Here is a 19,814-nt window from a genome sequence, read left to right on the forward strand (position 1 = left end):
TTTACAAATTATAACTGTCGTTTTCAAATCTTAATTAAAAATTAAACTAAATGATCCCATTGGTTGGTTACTATTGTGTTCTTCAAATAGGCTAATTTTTTTAAATTAATTTTTAATAATGGTATTAAAATATTGTTAGTACATATATGAAACAATACCGCGTCGAAACATTCTGATGATAGCTTACCATGAGGAACAATTATAATTTCACAAAAAAAATATTTATTTAATCATCGATGTTAAATGGATTCAAGCTTAAGTTACATATAAATTTGAAATTTATCCCTTTTCCCTGCTCATGTCAATATTTAATTTCCTAATAATGGTGCCCAGCCGAAATATGAAACACACTACAGATGATAATGGCAGTTGAGAAAAGCAATATCACATAATTAATCAGTCCACTTCTAATAAAAATTGCCTAATATTTAGAGAAGTTTCAGTGCAATTTTAATCTGGTCCTAATTTTTATATTGTTCATTTAAAATATAATCATTAATCAAAGAGACTGAAGCGTCATTGAAAACATCTAAACATCATTTAGTATGGAAAATGGCTTAATTATGTAAGAAGGATTCATATAAAACATATTGTGTAGCGATTAGATGATTACAGTAAGATAGATGATCAGATGCAAGAGTTTGCACTTTTCTAGAAATTATTGCCATAGATAGTGTTTCTTCAATCTATGTGATAATGTTTACAAGGTTTTAATGAATCTATACTAAATTAAAACATTCTAAGATGACTATTTTTTGAGTTTTAAAGTAATATTTGCCGATACTATATTGGAATGAAAGGGCGGCGATATTTTAACCAAACTGGAAACTGAATCCATGTCCAGGGAAGCCTCCATGAGAAAAATTGAATTGGGGATCCACTCCACCGCGGAAGAACGTCTGGTACACAACATTGGGGTCAAGATCTGAAACAATTTGATTTTAGAAGCATTGTTGTTGACATATGCTAAATGCACCAACTTCGAGGGTAGTAATGTGTAGTAATGAAATACTTTGGGTATATATTTATAAAGCTTTCATCTGATTTTGCTACAGAAGATTGCAATACGAAGAAATGTTATTGTAATATAAAAATGATTAATAAAACAAACACAAACATATATCTGCCCCATGCTTCTTTACAGGGTTTTTCACTACCTACAAATATAAATCTATGGGTGACAGGAAGTGTATGAAATATACCTCCAACGCCTGAACCATCATCATCCAAATCCTGTCCATGGTCATATCTGGCTCGTTTCTTGGGGTCACTGAGAACGCCATAAGCTTCACCCACGTCTTTGAATCTCTTTTCCTGTTCACGGCGTTCATTGTCCGATGCGTTCGCGTGTCTATCTGGATGGTGGACTAAGGCACGTTTTCTAAAAATTTTATAATAATGATTTCAGGTGCAAATGTTTCGCTTCTATGTTAATATGGGATATAGCCAAGCAATTAGTTTGTACTTAAACTTGGTGGATGTTTGTATGATAGCCCACATCCACTGCCTTAATGTCAAAAGTGTAGTTCAGTGGTTACAGATTTATTTCTTTATTTATACATACATATTATCCTTACAAATTAGGCCAATACGAAAATGTTGAGACAAAATAAAATATAATAAAGTATATAATTACTGAACATATACAATATGTTGATAGTGTTGGAAACAACATTCAGTAGGCCCAACGTCTTTGTTAACGTTGATCTGTGCAAGAGACTGGTTCTGGCCCTTGGCATCGCAAACAACCTTGACCTTCGCACAGATCCCATAGGTACAATGAAACCGAGTTCTTAGAGTACTCTTGGATTGCACCCCCCACACCAGATGATATAACGCAGACAGTGTTTTTGTATTAAATAAACTACTACTGGAACAATTCTCAATCTTTCACCATTAGAATGCTACATTATCGCTGAGTTATAAAGGCTGTTTTATTTACAAAATAAAAATTAAGCAATGACAGACAGCTAATATGTTATATAATCGTTATTATATTAACATTTTTTTTTTATAAATGAAAAATTAGTCAGGAGTATAAAGGATGCAGTATGCCCTTATCAGTGTTAACCAAATAGCATTATTTTTATAATTGATATACTGAAACCACAAAGATTAAAAACACAATGGAAATATTGTTCCAATAGGATATGTGGTTTATATTTTCCAAGCAACAAAACAGAAACTAATTTTAAATTTACAAGAATAACTTACCTGTACGCCTTTTTAATATCATCATCAGATGCCGTCTTTTCAATGCCAAGAATTTTGTAATAGTCCTTGCGTTTTGATTTTTTAAGCGCAATCTTTGCTTCATGCAACAACTGCTTGTTTTCCTTTGTTTTATCGATTTTGTACAATCTTTCATAATCCTTGACTGCTTCCTCAAATTCTCCAAGTTCTGTGTAACATTTGGCGCGACGTAATAAGGCTTTTACATAGTTTTCATCTAATTCAAGAGCAGCTGTGCAAGCATCTGCAGCTTCCCTTGTCTGGTTAAGTTTGGCACACACTGTAGCCTTGTTAAAGTATAGTTTAGCATTAACTTTACGATTGTTTTTGTCAATAGTGAGAGCTTCGTTATATAAATGTAATGCTTGCTGCCATTGACCCATTTTGAATGCTTCATTTCCTGTAATGTCAAATATGTCCTATTAGAACATGTTTATAATATAATCACTATGAGTGCAGCTGGAATACTTTCATTATTGGTATGGATAAAATTATTAATATTTAAGTAAAACCCCTCACAGTTCTATGTTAAAAATTGTCAGACTACACATCCTTAACTACAAATTTATTAAGGGGTACCTACATTAGTGATATTTCATAAATTATGAACTTAAATAAATTGTGTTATAATACAGTAAATATACATGTTGGCAGTAAAACTAAAAATATAATTCTAAGCCAAAAGATAAAAAATTATAATTACCTTCTTCTTTCTTCTGTTTTAAGAGCTTTGCTTTTTTGTAGGTTTCAATTGCCTTTCTGTGATCAGGGGCTAGTCTCAGTACTTGTTGGAAATGTTTGAATGCTTGTTCGTCTTTATCCTATAATATTAAATTACAATATAAATCCCTCAAAGTATCTAATACACATTAATCATTTAAATTAATAGTAGTACTACCTAATACAGTTACAACAGTTTTATTTATTAAATTACTTAAAAGTTTTGGCTATAAGTTTCTGGCAATGCCCAAAAATAGGTGAGCGATGAAATTTCTGGGCCTGTGAGAAGCCCTGGGTTCTATACTCTGCCAACTCAAATGAGGATGAGGAAATTTGTAGGCTATAATACTCCAATCTTTGTAAATACTAAAACAATTGTTAGAGTTTGCCACGTCCAAATAAACAAAACCTATTGATAGCATCAGGCTTAGGTCTATAAAAATGTCACTGTAGAATCTATTTAATAAAACAAAGTTCATACCTCAAAGTAAAGGCACAGTCCACGAACATAAATGGCTTCTGTATCAAAACTATCAAATCTCAAGGAATCATTTGCAATTTCTTGAGCTTCCTGACATCTACCAAGCATTGCTAGGCACTCTGCTTTTATAAGTTTTGCTCTGAAACAGAATGTAATTTAAAAAATTCTTTAGAAAATTTATAGCTATATATGTGGTGACATCATAAAACATTTGCTTTGATAGATTTTTGACACCACACCAGACGTTATATGGCAACATGCTGTTCATCAATATAGAAGTTACATAGAAGCATTAAGCATTAGTTAAGGCAAGGTTCTTGTACCAAAGTTTCATGTTAATGGGTACCACATAACATATATAAATATTGGTTGGAAATAGGATCAAGAAAATATTATATAATTTAGAAGATATTCTCATTATTTCTAATTATGTAGGTTTATAAAATATAGAGTTCAAACCTAGAACTAGACGGACTATATTCAAGACAGCGGTCCATACAGAACACAACACGTCTGTGATCATTAGCTTCCATAGCATTTTGGGCATCTTCATGTAATCTTCGAAGTGATTCAAGAGCTCGCTTCTCATTCAAAGCACAGTCAGCACCACCCAATTCAGTGGCACGGGTTATAGCTTGTTCTGCCCCTGATAAATCACCTGGAAATAATATTTATGCAAATTTATTTATAAACTTAAAATTAAAATTTAATTGGTATAACTTTCATTATATACACATAATTGAAAATAGTACATAATATAGTTACCTAATGCAATACAACACTTTGCCATTCTGATATACCCTTTTGTGAATGTAGAATCAAGTGCAACTGCTTTCTGAGCATCTTCAACAGCTTTCTTATACATGCCAAGCATCATGTAACAAGCAGATCTGTTTCCATAGTATGCAGCATTCTCTGGACACAGCTTTATAGACTCTTCATACATAGCTAGAGCTCCTTTGTAATTTTTGAATTTGTATAAATGGTTTCCGCTTTCTTTTTTCTCTTCTGCCAACCTGAATAATATAATATACAGCATGAATCATAATTATTTATATATCCACAATACTATATTTAATAGGCGCAACGCATATTCTATCTCGTCATGATTTCTAAAAGAGTGAAGTATAACTATGAATCGTTAAAAAGGGGGAATTAGGTATTAATTATATCAAAAGAAATGCAAAACAAGTAGGTCAAATGTCAAGGGCCTTTAAATTCTTACCCACATGTTCAGATTAATATCTCAACAACACTTTAAAAATTTGAAAATATAATAATATACTATGGATTAGATTTGCGAACGAAAACAGAAGAAAATCTAAAGTACTATGTAAGATACATTCTTACTTTTCAGGGGTTTTTGGCACTAAGTCATCTATTGTGAGATCCAAATCTGCAACCTCAGATGCTGCCATTTTTGTATATTTTACTTAAAATTACACTGCTTTACGGAAATAAAACACTTGCAAGTTATTTATTTGGCGACACAACACGGAACCATAAAAATACCAAAAAAATCAAGAAAGTAATTTTTAATTTGTCCACAGATATTGGCTTTTTAAACGGCACCCAGTGTTGCCCACTGCTTGCCAGCGGAGCTATCATAATCACAGATCAGAAGTTAGTAATATGCTTACTATTATACTATATTAATATCTTTTGAGTCAACTGTTGAGGAATACTTTTAGAAAAGAAAATAAATGTACTTTAATTATTTTTGGTTTTAGCGATAATTTATTTTTATCAATAAACGACGATGTTAAAAAAAAGAAGCAACCCGCAAATCATATATTTATCATTGTTTGTTGGTATTCTTTTTTCTAAACTGTAAATTGTGGCATGATGTCTAGTGTAATTAATTAGATGGTGAAAATCCCATACACTTTTTAGAACCCAAACGAGAAAAAGTGCATGCGTACATGTGTCAGAAGTACTTCTTTGGCAAACTAATTTTTAAGTCTTGTTCATATTTATACAAATCTTAAACTTCAGATTTCCGAGACTTTAGAGGTAGAGAGGGATAAGAGGGATAAATAGGAGAAATGTTATGAATTTAACTGTCATTAAAATATTAAGTGTTGAAAATCAAAACAAATTATATATATTTTTTTAATTTATTTCTTCGATAATAAAAACACGTGGCATTTTAATTTACAATTCTTCATAAGAGATTTCAATAAATAATTTTGCATAAAATATTTAATCCATTCTAATATTTCATAAATTTTCTTTACGAAATTTTAAATATAAAATTTCTATAAGGTAATTCGCCCTTTTCACTCTCTCTCAATCGGTCTCAATAGCTCTCTCCCTTATCTTCGACAATAGGCTGCACATATTCGTGACGTTCCGTAAAAAATTACCGACATGCGCCTAAAGAAGTTTCACTTCAACAACATATTTTAAGAAGAAAACTACTGACAACCTAGTACCTACCTAAATGTATCTAAAACCGGGCGCATACATACTGATTCCTGATCAGGTTTCCTAATCAAGAATTCCGTGTGGAGAGCGCACACATTCTGTTTTTTGCATTCGGAATTTAAACGATCAGTTCGATCATAGACGCTTCTGATAACGCACGAGTATGGACGACGAAGACGAATTGATGCTCATTGCTCTTTTATTGGCGCTAGACAAAAAGGGCATAAAACGTCGTTATTGGGTGCATCCACTGAATACCCAAAGATTAACTGAGAGTCAATTCTATGTCAAAAGAGCAAAGTTACGGGCATACCCAGAAGAATTTTTCAAATATTACAGGATGTCAATGAAATCCTTTGATGAGCTTCATAATAGCATACGAGATAAAATAAAAAAGCTAATCAGCTGACGGAGAGCGTTACACGTCGTACACAGCACAGCGCCAACGCGATTCTGAATGAAAATTTCCGTACGTGTGCGGCGATCGAGTCAAAATGTATGCGAATGCTGCGTTCGGGGTGACGTCATCAGGTTTTTTCCGTTCTTCCAAAACGAACGCACGGCGAAATTCCGAACCGAACATCAGGTTTTTTTCTGTCCGGAAAAAGTAAGAACGGTGTGCGCCTTGTCGAACATTTTGTATGCACGCGGACCATTCAGGTTTCCGAATCTGAAACCCTGATACGGAAACCTGATCCGGAATAAGTATGTATGCGCCCGGCTTAACAGGACAACGTCGTTTTCTCTCTTTTTGAACTGACTTCATTACGCGTTAGGAAACTGAAAAAAATAAAGGACTAACATAATTTTCCTTACTTTGTTTTTTATATTTCTAAGGAGAAAATATAAATTACTTGCATCTGTCATTCGATCACAGATTGTAGTCATAAATCATTGTCTCGCGCGGTTGTATCCGATTATCTTTTTTATTACTCTGTGGGTAAAATTATAAATTATTATTTCTGAGTGCTAATCTAATCTGACTTCTAGTTCTGAGGTTAAGGTACTTAAATACGCTTAATTTTGTGTAATTAGTGTAGTATTAAAAATGAAGTTTACTTTTCGAATAACTGTTGTCAATAAATAGTATGTACTGATGTTGAGAGCAATGGCTGAGTTTGAAAAAAGCGATATTGAGTGGCAACCATTAGCCCTGACGTTGGTCGAGTATCCAAAAGGTAAATATAATAATAATCTGTATATTTTAAAGAATACTTTCAGTATATGGAGAAAGTCTAATCAATGCTGAATTGTCGTTTCAGGTGATTTGTGGGGAAAATTCTTTGCTATAACAAGTTTGGCACCATTTGGAATTGGATCAGGCTTCATTACTTTGATTTTATTTCGGAGAGATCTTCACACTGTAAATATTTATTTTATTACGATATTGTTATTTGTTAAAATCAAACTAATTGGTCAATCTCGTACTCTTTTATCATACTCCGTCCTTTTACCATATTGAATAATATATATTTCTTACAGATTGCATTCTTTATAGGAACTCTGCTTAATGAATTAATGAATATTATATTGAAACATATTTTTTGTGAGAAGCGACCTTTATCAAGAGGAAATTTATACAATGAGTATGGAATGCCGTCCTCACATTCACAATTTATTTGGTTTTTTAGTTTCTATGTTTTATATTTCTTCATATTCAGGTATGTTTAAAAAAACATAATTTTATTTAAGAATGTAAATATACAGCAAATATTTTTTTAAATATTGCTTCACAATATAATTTAAATATATAAAAACTTTACTCTTATGCTCTTTTTATATTTTAAAATTACATTTATATTAATCTATAAAATTATTATTTAATCCCAATTTCATACTACTATTTTAGTACTCTGTATTCCATAATACATGTTATTTGTTTTAGATTACATCATATATACAACAACAATGTTCTGTCAATAGTGGGAAAGGTCATAATAATAAGCAGCTGTTTTATGTTATCTTTGATTGTCAGTATCGGAAGGGTGTACCTAGAGTATCACACATACAGACAGGTGATCTATGGTGGTATTGTTGGTTTTATAAATGCAACATTATGGTTTGGTGTTGTGCATAGAATTCTTACACCACTGTTCCCACAAGTTGCTAACTTGTAAGTATATTTATTTTAACAAGCATGAATGTGTAGACTTTCGTTTAAGTTTCATATGTTATGGTTTATTGATACTCATATTTTTACCTGTGAAATTGTGAGTGTCCAGCTTTGTCCAATTAATGATATGGTGAATGTTCTGGCCAAAATCCAATAAATGCTGGAGCATACAGCCTGTGTATTTTCCTACACCGTTCTTTTACTAAGCACTAGGTAACTTTTTAATAAGCACTAACAATAAGTATGGACTACTTTTAGTCAAATCCAATACACTGAAAAATATAGTAATATTATTGTATTAAAACAAAAGCGGCTTTTAATCAAAATCGTTTTTTTATTTACAGAAAAGTCTGTGAAATGTTGATGATAAGAGATACAACGCTTATTCCCAATGTTTTATTCTTTGAGTATACAAAATCCAGACATGAAGCGCGAACTCGGGGACGAAAGTTAGCTGCATTAAAACCTGTTCGATGACGGTGCGCCTTCACTCGCGACAGTTCCATTTGTCGGAACAGAGGACGCGCGTGACGATTACTTACCGCCTCAGCTCTAGTGCTTATGGGCGGTATACTTTTATATAAAACATATGGATAATTTACATATTTTTATACAGGTATTTTCATACAGCATAGGTTTAGGCATACTTAAGTAGTGTAAATGAATTCATTTTTTTAATGTAATTTTGAGTATATGTTGGTGATTAAGTTCTTCCGATTCGTTATTTTAATGTCTTCCTTTAGATTTGTTATTTCTTTGTATTTATTAGATCTATTTAAATGTATTCAAGGTGTATGAAGGCTAGCAAAAGTTGATTATATAAGTAATATTAGAAAATAAGCTTGGTACAGTACAGTGTATACGTTTGACTTTTAATAATCTTTAACAATAAACAATGTTTTTGGTATCGATATATGTACATATCACTAAAAGGTGTTATAAATTCTCGCAGGTTGTAAAACATTTTTGTTTGGAGTGTTTACACACAATTTTAATTTGTTTAAAACAGGAACTATATGATTTCATTACAAAATTATGCTTGTATATAAAAATTATTATTATTAAGTCTTAAATGTATGTTTGGATTTTGTCATATGTATTAAGTTAAAAAGCTGCAATAAAAATTCAATAAATGTCTCAAACCCTAAACTGGGTAGGTATGATTTTGTATTATAATTAAATATTATTAATTTATATCAATAGACTATGGCTGAATATTTTCTGCTAATATACAAATTGTTATAAAACATATTATGAAGACTACAAATGGTGTGAAATCACTTGAAATTTGTGATAATTTCTTACATATTTTTTTAAAGTATGAGTATAGGACTAAACAATTTCAAACATTATCTAATCCGCTGTTTAGTGTTTAGTACACATAATATATAATAGAGTAACAACTCCACCAATAAAATGTTTTGTGATAATCCTAGGTTTCTTGGATTATCATTACAAGCAACTTTTCTGACAGTACAGGTTTCTATTTATTTTATCCATTGAAGACATACATACATTTCACTTAAGTACCAGTCGTATTGTAAAATAATATTAAATATGTCAGTCTCGGAACATAACTTGGTACGGACACGGAGCTTAGGTAGCTCCTATTTTCAAAACTTGATTTACTATTTTTTACAATGACAATATAAAGATTTCCTTTATTTCAATGATAACTTATCTAATAATAAGAATATAATTAAAAAAAACTGGTTCTGAGACATATAGTATGTATGTATATAGATTGTGCAGTAGTTTCCCTTTCGGTATATCTTTTATGTATACTTCATTTGTTATATTTTATAAAAGTGTAATCGCATGACTAGAATTATATTTGATTTTCTAAAAGTTGTATGCAAAATATTCAATCAAATAAATTTATTTACTTAGATTTTTGCTACTTTTACTTATTAATGAATATTTCGAGTGCAATTCGACATCCATAGGTTTACCTTGAAAAGAAAATTACCACGTTATGAAAATAGTAATAGGTATGAGCAACTTCTTAATTGCGGGTGTCCCATGTACTTTCATAAAAACATTTTACAACGGAACCTGGAAATCACTAGACGGCATAACTATTAACAAAATTTACCATGTCCTTATCAATGATACATGAGCTTTATTCCTGATGAGAGAGTATTTCCAGAAGCGAACTTCGACAGCGACCACTATTTACTCAGGATAGAAACCAAAATGAGCATTGTAAACAAAATAAAAAATATCGAACACAAATCAGATATCATTGATGTAAAACTGAGTGATATCTACCGAATTGGCAATTACAATTGGAGATTGCTAAGGTTTTTTTAGACTTGAAATTGAGGTACTTACTTACCAGAAAACCTTTAGAAGAGCACAAAACCACGAATAAAGAAGTAGGTCAGGAACCTACCTGAGAGAAAGCGAAACTGAAAATGGTAAACTCCAGGATTGCGAGAAAATAGCGGACGAAACGAGGAAATACCGCATCCTTGCATTTAAAAAGAATTTAACCTTATAGCAAAAAGAACGTAGCGTAAATTCTTTTAATAAGGACGGTTAAGATAGGCCATCAACGTTCTGTGAAAAATTCTAGGCCCGAGTCCCGACAAAGAGGGAAGATGGAAGCTTAGGAAAAACGAGGAGATCGAGGAGCTGAGTAGCGAACCCTAGATAATTTGCTAAATAGATAAAAGAGAGCTAAGAAGTAATGTTAAAAAAACGTATCGCGGTATAACGAGTTATAGTTGAAACGTCGCCGTGGAGAAGGATATACGCGAGCCCGATCGGCAAAGGTGGCGTTCTCTAGTTATGAAAGCCAAGGCTCACTTTGGGTTCATAAAAATAAATTTACCTGCAGAGGATAGGCATTTGTCGTTGACCGAGAAGTCACTGGAATCGGTAGAGTTACTGCATTCGGATAATTGTGCTAACCATTCCTGGAAGAAGATATACTATCAAACAAAACTACTTAAGTAGGTATACATTTGAAGAAGTTATTATTAATAAAACACAAAATAAATTTTTGCCGAAAACGTAATAAATTCCAATCAAAAGTCGAATTGGGAGAACAGAATTTTAAAAACATCTTTCTAGTTTCTACCTTTTCTGGTGGTATCAAGCGGTTTACTTTTTTCAGAAATTCAAAGTGTGCTTTGTGGCCAATAAGATGTTTGGTAACTTCTGTCGTGGATAGAGTTTTGTTAGCAATAGCTTCCAAGGTTCCCGCCGGTTCTTGTAATAAGTTCGGAAACATAAGAGTTAATGGCTGAATTTGAGATTCGTTTTCCGGTTGTGCCTTTAATAAAGTGAATATATTGTTAGATATATTTTTTTCTATTAACAACCCAAACATATTATTTTTCCTACAAAAATTTGAGAAAGCCTTTGGTATTTTCAATCAAATACTAAATAACGATTCAGCATGGGCCCGATCAGATCATAACAGAATTGAGTGCTTTTTAGGAAAGGGTATACTATAACGCAACTCACAATTTTTTCTCCTGAAGGAGTGTTACAATAATTTGTTAAGTTTGTGTTATTTGAAGGTGTTCCTATAATGTCTATCCATTCGGAATCTTTAGCTACAAGAGCGCATCGCCGCGAATGATGTAACGAATCATCTAATATGTTAATATTCTGAAAGTTATAAATAATATCTCGTAAGTCACATTAGTAAGTCAAGATTAAAAATATATAAATTCCATCTAAACTATACATTTATTGAGTTGTAAAACAATTTAGCCATAAATACATTAACTTATATTATATAGTTTCTTCGGGATTGGAACATAGAGCCACCTGTGCTATGCAGACTTGTGGGTCATCAACCAAAACTATTTACTAGGTACTTATGAATACCGTATCAAAAATTACCTCTAGTGATGCTCTTGAGTAGTTACATTTTAGGAAGTTAGGGTGTTTTGGCTTTTTTGTTCTCTTTTTCTGTTGGTATTTACTGTTCATTTTAAAGATCAGGTAGGCTTATAAATATTATTGGAATAATTTTTAGTGCAGGATTATATCATGACCAACAAATTAAACACAGACATATTTAATTTAATTATTACACTTTACTAAGTGAAATTAATCAAATTCATTTTTTGGGTAAATGACAAGAGAAAGAATAAAGAAGGTAAGTAGAAATGTTAACTGGATTCTTTGTTTACTATAGATAATGAAATAAAATTAAGTAGCAATACTGTTTTTCTAACCATAGAAAATGAATTAGTTTATTTTAAAACAAATGTCATTTATTTCAATAAGTTTTTCTTAATGTCTAAGTCAGCTATGAGTAGTCATCATCTTCATCATCTTGTTTTGGAACCAATGGTGGTATATATGTTTGTGGAGCACCTTCAGGCCCCACAAGACCCTGTTGCTGCAATAATAGCCATTGCTGTTGTTCTTGCTTAGCTTGTTCTTCACGAGCCTATAAATATTAGTATCACATCACACAGAATAATAAATTCTTAAATGATTTCATTGCAAAGAAACAAATTTTGTAACATTACTATAACTAGTATGAAATTTCAAAAGCAAGGCACCTTAGCAAAAAGTTCTTGTTGTTGTCTCAATAATTCTTCTTCAGGAATACCAAGATTTTCTAGCCTAGTACTCTGCCTTCTTCGTTTAGCAGCAACAGCTTTGCAATCTTTTAATACAGCTTCAGCTTCTACTGTGTAATCACTGAAACCTAGCTTGTCTAGGGCTGAAAATATTAGAATTATACTTTATTTTTCTCTTAGATGATAAGGCCTATAATTCATTTTGCACAAAATAACTTACCAGTAAGTACATGTTCTGCATTTATTGTTTTTTTATTGCTTTGGTTACATACTTCATTTGCTTCAGAACTTATTAGATGAATGAATTCAGTGCAGCAGTTTAAAATTAATTCTCTTGATTCAAAAGCCACTCTTACTGAGGGTACTAGTTCCTTAATCATTTTGTTAATACTTGCTCTAGGCAGTGTTAGTTCATCTTCTTCAGATGGCGGTGGACAAAGTTCTCGTTCGGGGCTGCCCATAACTTTTTTATTTCTTTTACATGTACACCTGTAAGAATCAATTAAAGTTAGTGTCTAACTGTTAAATTTCAACATCGGCATTATTTGAATTTTAGTATCAAAAGCACTAGACAGCAAAGTACCTGTAGTTTATTTTTAATATGAGGTGTAGAAAGAAGAGAGTAAGTTATAATATAATAATTAATATTATATTATCTCATCCACATTGTTAGAAATAGTTAAATTATACATCAGAATAGATTTTTTTTAGTGATGTTACAATATCTATAGCAGTTGTAAGCACCACAGCTTTTAAAATTATTTTCGTCGTCTAATAACTAATTAAAAAATATTGACACATTTAAAACTAGTGATTAGTCGACAGAAATGTCATACCAATACGCATGTTAGTTAATCTATGGTTACCATTTACCAAGCGACATCAGTATTCAGTCTCTTTTCCCAGTTATGACTTATGACAGATTTGTGACTGAAGAGTGAAGACTTTAGTAAACTCGAATTTTAGGCTTAGACTTCTGTTTACATCTAGAAGTAGAGAGTTAGACCTTAGAGAGTAGAGACTGATAAGTGATAACCAAATTCAGACGATCGTCAAATTGTTGTGAATTTATTTGCGTAGCTTCATTGCATAATTTCGTAACATTTGAATTTAGAACGTTATTAGAATTGTTTTGTGGTTAAATGTATAATATATTATAGTAAAATGGTATTTTTTTTTACAAGTAACGTGGTATCGCCACAGGTTACTCTGTTTATGGGTGCCGACAAACATGAAAGTAATTTTTGTATATGTATTTATATTTAGCTGAATAGTATTCACCAAATATACCAACTTCTAAGTAACATTTTATTTTAGATGAAGACTTGATTAAATGGGGTTGGCCAGAAGATGTTTGGTTTCATGTTGACAAAGTATCATCAGCTCACGTGTATCTCAGGTTATCGGCTGTAAGTAAGAATTCCCGAAATAATAATGTATTATAAATCATAAAGTATATAAATGTGTTTTATTTCAGGGTCAAACTATAGATGATATACCCAATTCCGTTCTTGATGATGCATGTCAACTAGTTAAGGCTAACTCCATTATGGGCAATAAAATGAATGACATCGATATTGTGTACACAATGTGGTCAAATTTGAAGAAAACCCCTAGCATGGAGGTAAGATATTAGGTTGTGAGGATCTTATACCACATTTACTGTGGAAAGTGTTGTTTGGATGAATACCTGAAGCAGAGTTTCATCATCGGATGTCAAGGTAGAATACAAAATTCCACCTGTATCACCTTTACGTCTGTAGTTCCACCACTGAGCACTTTTAAGGCAATTGTTATGACGCACCACCACTAAGTGGAATCAGCTATCTACTGAGGTATTTCTAAACCAATTTGACGAAGGGTCCTTCAAGAAAAGAGCATACCAAATCTTGAAAGGTTGGCCTCACACTTGTGATACCACTGGCAATGTCCATGGGCATATCCCTTAACATCAGGTGAGCCTCCAAACTATTTGCCCCTTCATTTTTGATATGATAAACATTAAGAAAATATCCTTGTGTCAATTTTAATAAAATTATTTTATTTTATGCAAGCATTTTTTTATGGGTTATCTGTAACATTTGTATATTAGCTTGTTTTTGATACAATTTCATTATTTCTAATAATTAAATCCTAATTTTATTTAGGTAGGTCAAGTTGCATTTCATAAAGATAGAGATGTAAGAAAAGTTAGAGTGGCTAAAAGATGTAATGATATAATTAATAGACTTAACAAGACTAAGAAAGAAGCATTTCCTGACCTTAGACAAGAAAGAGAAACAAGAGATAGATCAGAAAGAGAAGACAAAAAGAAAGTTTTGAGAGAAAAGAAAGAAAAGGAAAAGGAAGAAGAAAAGCGGAAGAAAGATGAAGCAGAGCTCAAAAGTTACTCTACATTAATGAAACCTGAAAATATGACAACAAATTATGATGGCAATGATTCTGATGACTTTATGTAGTACTTACTTACTCTCCTGATTCTTTTCTTTAATATTTTTAAGTTATTGCTAACTGAAATACTTTCATTTCTGTCTCAGTTCTTGAGCATCCAATGTTTGCAGTTGGGTGTGTCAACTTTGGATTTATTTATATATTTATAAGCTTAGTCATTGTGGAGATTGGGCTGCAATACTGAGACATTGAATAAAGCCCACTATTTTTATTAAACCCATTAAATTTAAGTAATTAAATTAAAAAAAAAATACAATACATTTTTGTATTCGAAGAAATGAAGCTCAATATGAGCAAATAATTTTAGGCCAATTATGTTTTATCCAAAATACTTTTACACTTGATAGTTTTCTTTTCATTTTATTTACAATATTTTTGTAAAAGATCCTTACAATTGCCTATATCAATAGAAGCTATTAAAGTTCAGGTGTTATTTTTTCGTGTTTTATTTGGTTCAATTCCCGAGTATGATAGTGAAGGAAAAATATGTCGACGTAAAATTGTAAATTCCGTTGTAAAAAAGTCATGTTCGACTCCACTCAATACGTATACACTGCGTTGTAATAACAACTTTAAGCAATTCGTGTAAGGTTGATTTTGCAATAATATATGCTTGTAACATATACTGCTATAGAAAGGGACAGAAATAGTGTTTCGGGACACTTTCGAGCGTTACTTTTATTCGAGACTGTGCATCTTGGGTTATTTGTATATCAATGTCGGCTTTATAGTAAACCGTTATATGTCCATAGGGTTAGGAATGAAACACGAGTAATATCAGTCAAATAAAATGCATCTTTACCCTTACGGCCACGCTTACGTAGCTTCTCGTACGTTTAAGACTACAGATTAGGTAAGACGTAATACGTATAGCTTCGCTGTGGTCTTCGCATTTATGAAGCCTGACACTTGACATTGATAAAGGCTTAGGCTTACACATATAATATTTAATCTATATTCTACCAAACTAGTATTACTAGTGTATGGGGAATGAACCTTTTACAAATAGAGATATAAACCATGATTTTTAATTTTTAGGACTAATGTAGAAGTTATAAAATTATGCAAATGTGCTACATTATTATTTTTATTGATTGTGTAATTTTTAATTAACATAATATAGAAGTTTTGGAAGTTTATTCGAACAAATGACAAATTAGTTTTTATGAAAACCATTCATCAAGAACTAGATGATTATGGTAAGTTATTAAAGATAGTTCCTTATTATAACTTTTGTAGTAAAACATTTACAATTTTTTTTAAAATATTTTTATGTATTATTAAGAACGACATTTTAACCATATTTTGTTACGCAATTTTAGCCTGATACTTTAACACGTGGTTCATAGTTTTTACGTCTCACTAATCGAGGTTCGATTCCAAGTCTTACATATTTAAACATTATACTTTTTCTAAAAAGTAAGATTGTTTTTTAGTGTTTGGTTTTATAATTTATATTTATTGTAGATTTTTCAGGTTTCTAAATGTCAATTTTGTGAGAGATAAATAATGAGTTCTAAAAACATGAAAAAACGAAAAGCAAATCCAATATCTGATAATGAGACTCCTGAGGTGTTAGTATTACCACCAAAAGCTTTATTGGATAAATTTGGTATTTCTCTTGGAGACATAGGCAATTTTCTGGATGTTCAGAAATCATATTCCGATGGTAGGTTTTATTTTTTGCATGTATCTTCTCATCTCTTTTGTCCAATCCTTATGGTATGCATAGATTTATGTTTTACTTAAGTCACATGGTACAACAAAAATTTTTCATCAAATTTAAAAGCTAATATATTCTCTGAGCTATAGATTTTAATCTTAATCTGAACTACTTCCTTCAGAAGGAGCCATGGAATGCTGATTTGTATATGTTGCTCTTTAAAACTATTGCAGGTGGACCATCAAACCATGTAGTTAAATTATATGGAAATAGTGTCACCTCAAATACATCATTGGTTGCACCAAATTTAAATTTAAATGACAGTTCTATTATGAAAACTGCAAGTTTAATGAAAAAGTCACTATTTTTAAGCCCAACCTTCTCAAATTCAAATTCAATAGATTCTCTAGTTGAAGATGTACCATCAATTGCTTCATCTAATTTGGAGATAAACAGCTCTGACCATCGAAATAAGAATGTGTTAAAAATTTCTACACCTCAATTAGATTCAGAATTACTTTCTGCAAATAAAAGTAATGCTAAAAATCAAGACCCAAAACCATTGCAACATAATAATGTAAAAAATGAAATTCATACAAAATTCATGAAAAATACAAACCACAGTGTAAGGGAAATATCACCAAATGGAATTGATCTTGACAAGTCCAACAATTTGACTATTATTGATTTAGAGGTTGCAAGTTTTGTACCAGTTCCAAATGAATCTCTGACAATAAATAATAGGACACTTAATTTTACTAATGGGCAAGATAATGTACAGGTTGAATCTTTAAAGAAAGATGAAGAAAATGTAAAAAGTAATGTAAATTTAGAAGATAATGAGATTTCCACTCAAGAAACTTTATTGACTACTGAACATCATAGAAAATGTCCTCAAAGACTTGATATAACAGAAACATTTTTTTGTAATAATGAAACAAGTCCTCAGGATAAAAAAATAATTGAAGATAGTGAAAAAGGTATTTTAAAAAGTCAATTTACTCCAATAGCAGATTCCCATCAAAAGAATGAAATAGTTATTAATATAGACAAACAAAAATGCAGTGTTGGACAAATTTTACCCATTAATGATTCTGTAACTAAAGTAGCAATGGTTCTAAAAGAGTATTTACAAAATAACAAAAATGTGACTGTTGAGCATACTTTACAATGTACATCTCATATTCAAGGTGTAGAAAAGCCTGGAGGAGACAAGGAATATAATTTTTTAAAACTTAAAAGAGAAAAAAGTCCTAAATTTTATACTATTAAAGCTAGAAAAACAGTCCATAAAGAAATTGTTACAGAGATTGTTGAAGAAATTATAACAGATTGTAACATAAATCTCACAGATGAAGACGAAGTGAATGAAGTAAAGATTTTTTGTGTTTGTTCCGATTTTGGTTCCTTTAACTACTATGATGAAGAACTAGAACATATACATTTCTGGGAACAAAAGAGTAGTAAATGTTCGTTGGATGTTATTTTTGGTATTTATTGTGACGATGATACTAATAGTATAAATAATCAAAATTTATATAAAGAATGTGTAAATGATAAGAGTGAGTGTGATTACATTTGTGTAAATGAAGAAATAGAATTCAAATCAAATGATATTGATGAGAGCCAAAATATATTGGAACCAACTTTGATTGAAATTGAAGTGCCTATTTATTACGATAGTCAAATGACAAAAGAAATTAACAATACAGTTAACTATGTAAGTATTATGTAAGTAAAATATTAGTCCGGAGCAAATAGCAATTTTACGTTTTGTGGAAGTGTGAAGAGAGCAATAAGTAGTTTAGCTAGTTAGAGTAAGCTGAACTTATCCACTGATTGTGTGTTAACCAATAATTAATTGGTTTATATTAATGTATTTTACAAGCAAATACAGTAACTATTTAAAAAACATATTCACAAAGAACAGGGCAAGAAATATTAAAACAGAAAAAAATCAATTTCTATTACTTAATTCAGAATGAGCAGAGATTGAATAGAAAATAACTAAAATTTTATGGAATGTTACATATTATGTGAAAATTACTTAAATTTATGCATACAATAGGGTTAATACATTTTGTGAGTGTGACATTATTATTATTTTTTTAGACTTCAGACGAAAACAAGAATTGTGAATTACAAGTTAATATATCTTCGAAAATGCAAGATATGGCTGAGATTGTATCGCCAGAGGCCACCCGAAAACAGAAAAAAAGAGTAAGTCATTTTTATATATATTCATAAAAATGAATCTACAACTATTTTTCACTTAAAGCGGTGCTTTTTCAAATGGCAATATAAAGTCGCCTTCATAGTCTAGAAAAAATAGCAATATTTCGATATAAATATGCTGTAAGATATAATTGGGGAGTGATATCTGGCACTCTTTACACATACATACTTTATCGACAAAATACACGTATTTTTCTAATCTATCATAAATTTGGATTCACTGGGAATTATTAGTAGTCATTAATTTTTAAAGCGAGTTTGGAGTCTTTCTCGGTTCCTGACAAAAGCATTTTGTGACTCAACCTGCGATATGAGCTGTAGTGTGAGGTGATCATTTCCATACAAATTCGACTGGCAGAAAGTATGTTTGGGATCCTGTGTTATGCTTCTGGGTGGACAAGATTCGAAAAAAAATATATTCATATAAGTATTACAACATACAAATATATTCAGAGAGAGAGAATAATTCTAAAATGTTATTTTATATGTTTCAGAAAACTGAGCGAGATGGTTCCGAAGGTAGTCCAAAAATCAAAAAGGCAAGAAATGCTGTTGTGCATCAAGAAACTGTTTCTAATAATGGTTCTGAAAAACCAAGTCGTGATGCAGATAGCTTGCCTAAAGTAAGTTATATTTTATGCTTTTTTAACTTGTCCCAAAGTTAATTAGTTTCGAGGTGCTTTCCTTTCCTTGCGATTGAATTAATTAATAGTGAAAAAAATATATCGATTTAGTTTACTATGACTTAGAAACAGATGGTTCGTGGGTAAGATACTGCACTGCATATGCTTTTCAGATTATTATGGAAGTGCCTCGTAAAAGAGAAAAAGCAGATGTTACATGTGCCGTATGTCACCAAAATATCGCCGAGTCTAATTGGTATGAACATGTCGCAAGAAAACATAGTTACTTGGCATGGAAGGAAGGCGACGTACCTTTGGT

At 31.3% G+C, this 19,814-nt stretch overlaps 6 protein-coding genes across 11 annotated transcripts in view; 3 read left to right on the forward strand and 3 right to left on the reverse strand.

Moving 5' to 3' along the window:
- Positions 1 to 118: 118 nt before the first annotated feature.
- Positions 119 to 5,021, reverse strand: LOC125056376 (dnaJ homolog subfamily C member 7). Of its 2 annotated transcripts, XM_047659416.1 has the most exons (8): positions 4,784 to 5,021; positions 4,199 to 4,449; positions 3,893 to 4,091; positions 3,434 to 3,572; positions 2,936 to 3,053; positions 2,215 to 2,632; positions 1,203 to 1,381; positions 119 to 925 (listed from the first exon to the last, which is right to left on the reverse strand). In XM_047659416.1, exons 1-8 carry the CDS (start codon positions 4,849 to 4,851, stop codon positions 813 to 815), a joined length of 1,485 nt encoding a protein of 494 aa, XP_047515372.1. In that variant the 5' UTR covers positions 4,852 to 5,021; the 3' UTR covers positions 119 to 812. The 2 variants fall into 2 exon arrangements, with proteins under 2 accessions (XP_047515372.1, XP_047515373.1); XM_047659417.1 differs by lacking the exon at positions 4,784 to 5,021 and having other exon boundaries at positions 4,199 to 4,487.
- Positions 5,022 to 6,802: 1,781 nt separating this feature from the next.
- Positions 6,803 to 9,864, forward strand: LOC125056979 (dolichyldiphosphatase 1-like). Its single transcript, XM_047660378.1, has 5 exons — positions 6,803 to 7,038; positions 7,123 to 7,223; positions 7,343 to 7,521; positions 7,746 to 7,973; positions 8,318 to 9,864. The coding sequence occupies exons 1-5, from the start codon at positions 6,957 to 6,959 to the stop codon at positions 8,448 to 8,450; spliced, it is 723 nt and encodes a 240-aa protein (XP_047516334.1). The 5' UTR covers positions 6,803 to 6,956; the 3' UTR covers positions 8,451 to 9,864.
- On the reverse strand, positions 9,789 to 12,272 carry LOC125056981. Of its 2 annotated transcripts, none has more exons than XM_047660381.1 (5): positions 12,170 to 12,272; positions 11,448 to 11,594; positions 11,059 to 11,253; positions 10,810 to 10,894; positions 9,789 to 9,925 (listed from the first exon to the last, which is right to left on the reverse strand). In XM_047660381.1, exons 1-5 carry the CDS (start codon positions 12,170 to 12,172, stop codon positions 9,852 to 9,854), a joined length of 504 nt encoding a protein of 167 aa, XP_047516337.1. In that variant the 5' UTR covers positions 12,173 to 12,272; the 3' UTR covers positions 9,789 to 9,851. The 2 variants fall into 2 exon arrangements, with proteins under 2 accessions (XP_047516337.1, XP_047516336.1); XM_047660380.1 differs by lacking the exon at positions 12,170 to 12,272 and adding an exon at positions 11,832 to 12,034.
- LOC125056982 (protein Dr1) lies at positions 12,155 to 13,342 on the reverse strand. Of its 2 annotated transcripts, none has more exons than XM_047660383.1 (4): positions 13,107 to 13,342; positions 12,744 to 13,012; positions 12,503 to 12,666; positions 12,155 to 12,377 (listed from the first exon to the last, which is right to left on the reverse strand). In XM_047660383.1, exons 2-4 carry the CDS (start codon positions 12,982 to 12,984, stop codon positions 12,240 to 12,242), a joined length of 543 nt encoding a protein of 180 aa, XP_047516339.1. In that variant the 5' UTR covers positions 12,985 to 13,012; positions 13,107 to 13,342; the 3' UTR covers positions 12,155 to 12,239. The 2 variants fall into 2 exon arrangements, with proteins under 2 accessions (XP_047516339.1, XP_047516338.1); XM_047660382.1 differs by having other exon boundaries at positions 12,155 to 12,387; positions 13,107 to 13,335.
- A 153-nt stretch (positions 13,343 to 13,495) lies between these two features.
- Positions 13,496 to 15,410, forward strand: LOC125056980 (coiled-coil domain-containing protein 25). The gene is made up of 4 exons (XM_047660379.1): positions 13,496 to 13,760; positions 13,841 to 13,932; positions 14,001 to 14,147; positions 14,671 to 15,410. The coding sequence occupies exons 1-4, from the start codon at positions 13,688 to 13,690 to the stop codon at positions 14,980 to 14,982; spliced, it is 624 nt and encodes a 207-aa protein (XP_047516335.1). The 5' UTR covers positions 13,496 to 13,687; the 3' UTR covers positions 14,983 to 15,410.
- A 522-nt stretch (positions 15,411 to 15,932) lies between these two features.
- The window catches only part of LOC125056983, a 29,181-nt gene continuing 25,299 nt past the window's right edge, over positions 15,933 to 19,814 (forward strand). Inside the window, exons 1-6 of one of the 3 annotated variants that reach the window (XM_047660384.1) lie at positions 15,933 to 16,173; positions 16,442 to 16,643; positions 16,871 to 18,357; positions 18,750 to 18,857; positions 19,367 to 19,495; positions 19,669 to 19,812. In XM_047660384.1, the coding sequence (XP_047516340.1) occupies positions 16,484 to 16,643; positions 16,871 to 18,357; positions 18,750 to 18,857; positions 19,367 to 19,495; positions 19,669 to 19,812 (2,028 nt within the window). In that variant the 5' untranslated portion in view covers positions 15,933 to 16,173; positions 16,442 to 16,483. Of the gene's footprint in view, positions 16,174 to 16,441; positions 16,644 to 16,870; positions 18,358 to 18,749; positions 18,858 to 19,366; positions 19,496 to 19,668; positions 19,813 to 19,814 lie in introns of those variants that run through there. The other 2 variants (XM_047660385.1, XM_047660386.1) reach the window with 2 other exon arrangements.

Source organism: Pieris napi, chromosome 15 (assembly GCF_905475465.1).
Source record: "Pieris napi chromosome 15, ilPieNapi1.2, whole genome shotgun sequence".
NCBI lineage: Eukaryota > Metazoa > Arthropoda > Insecta > Lepidoptera > Pieridae > Pieris > Pieris napi.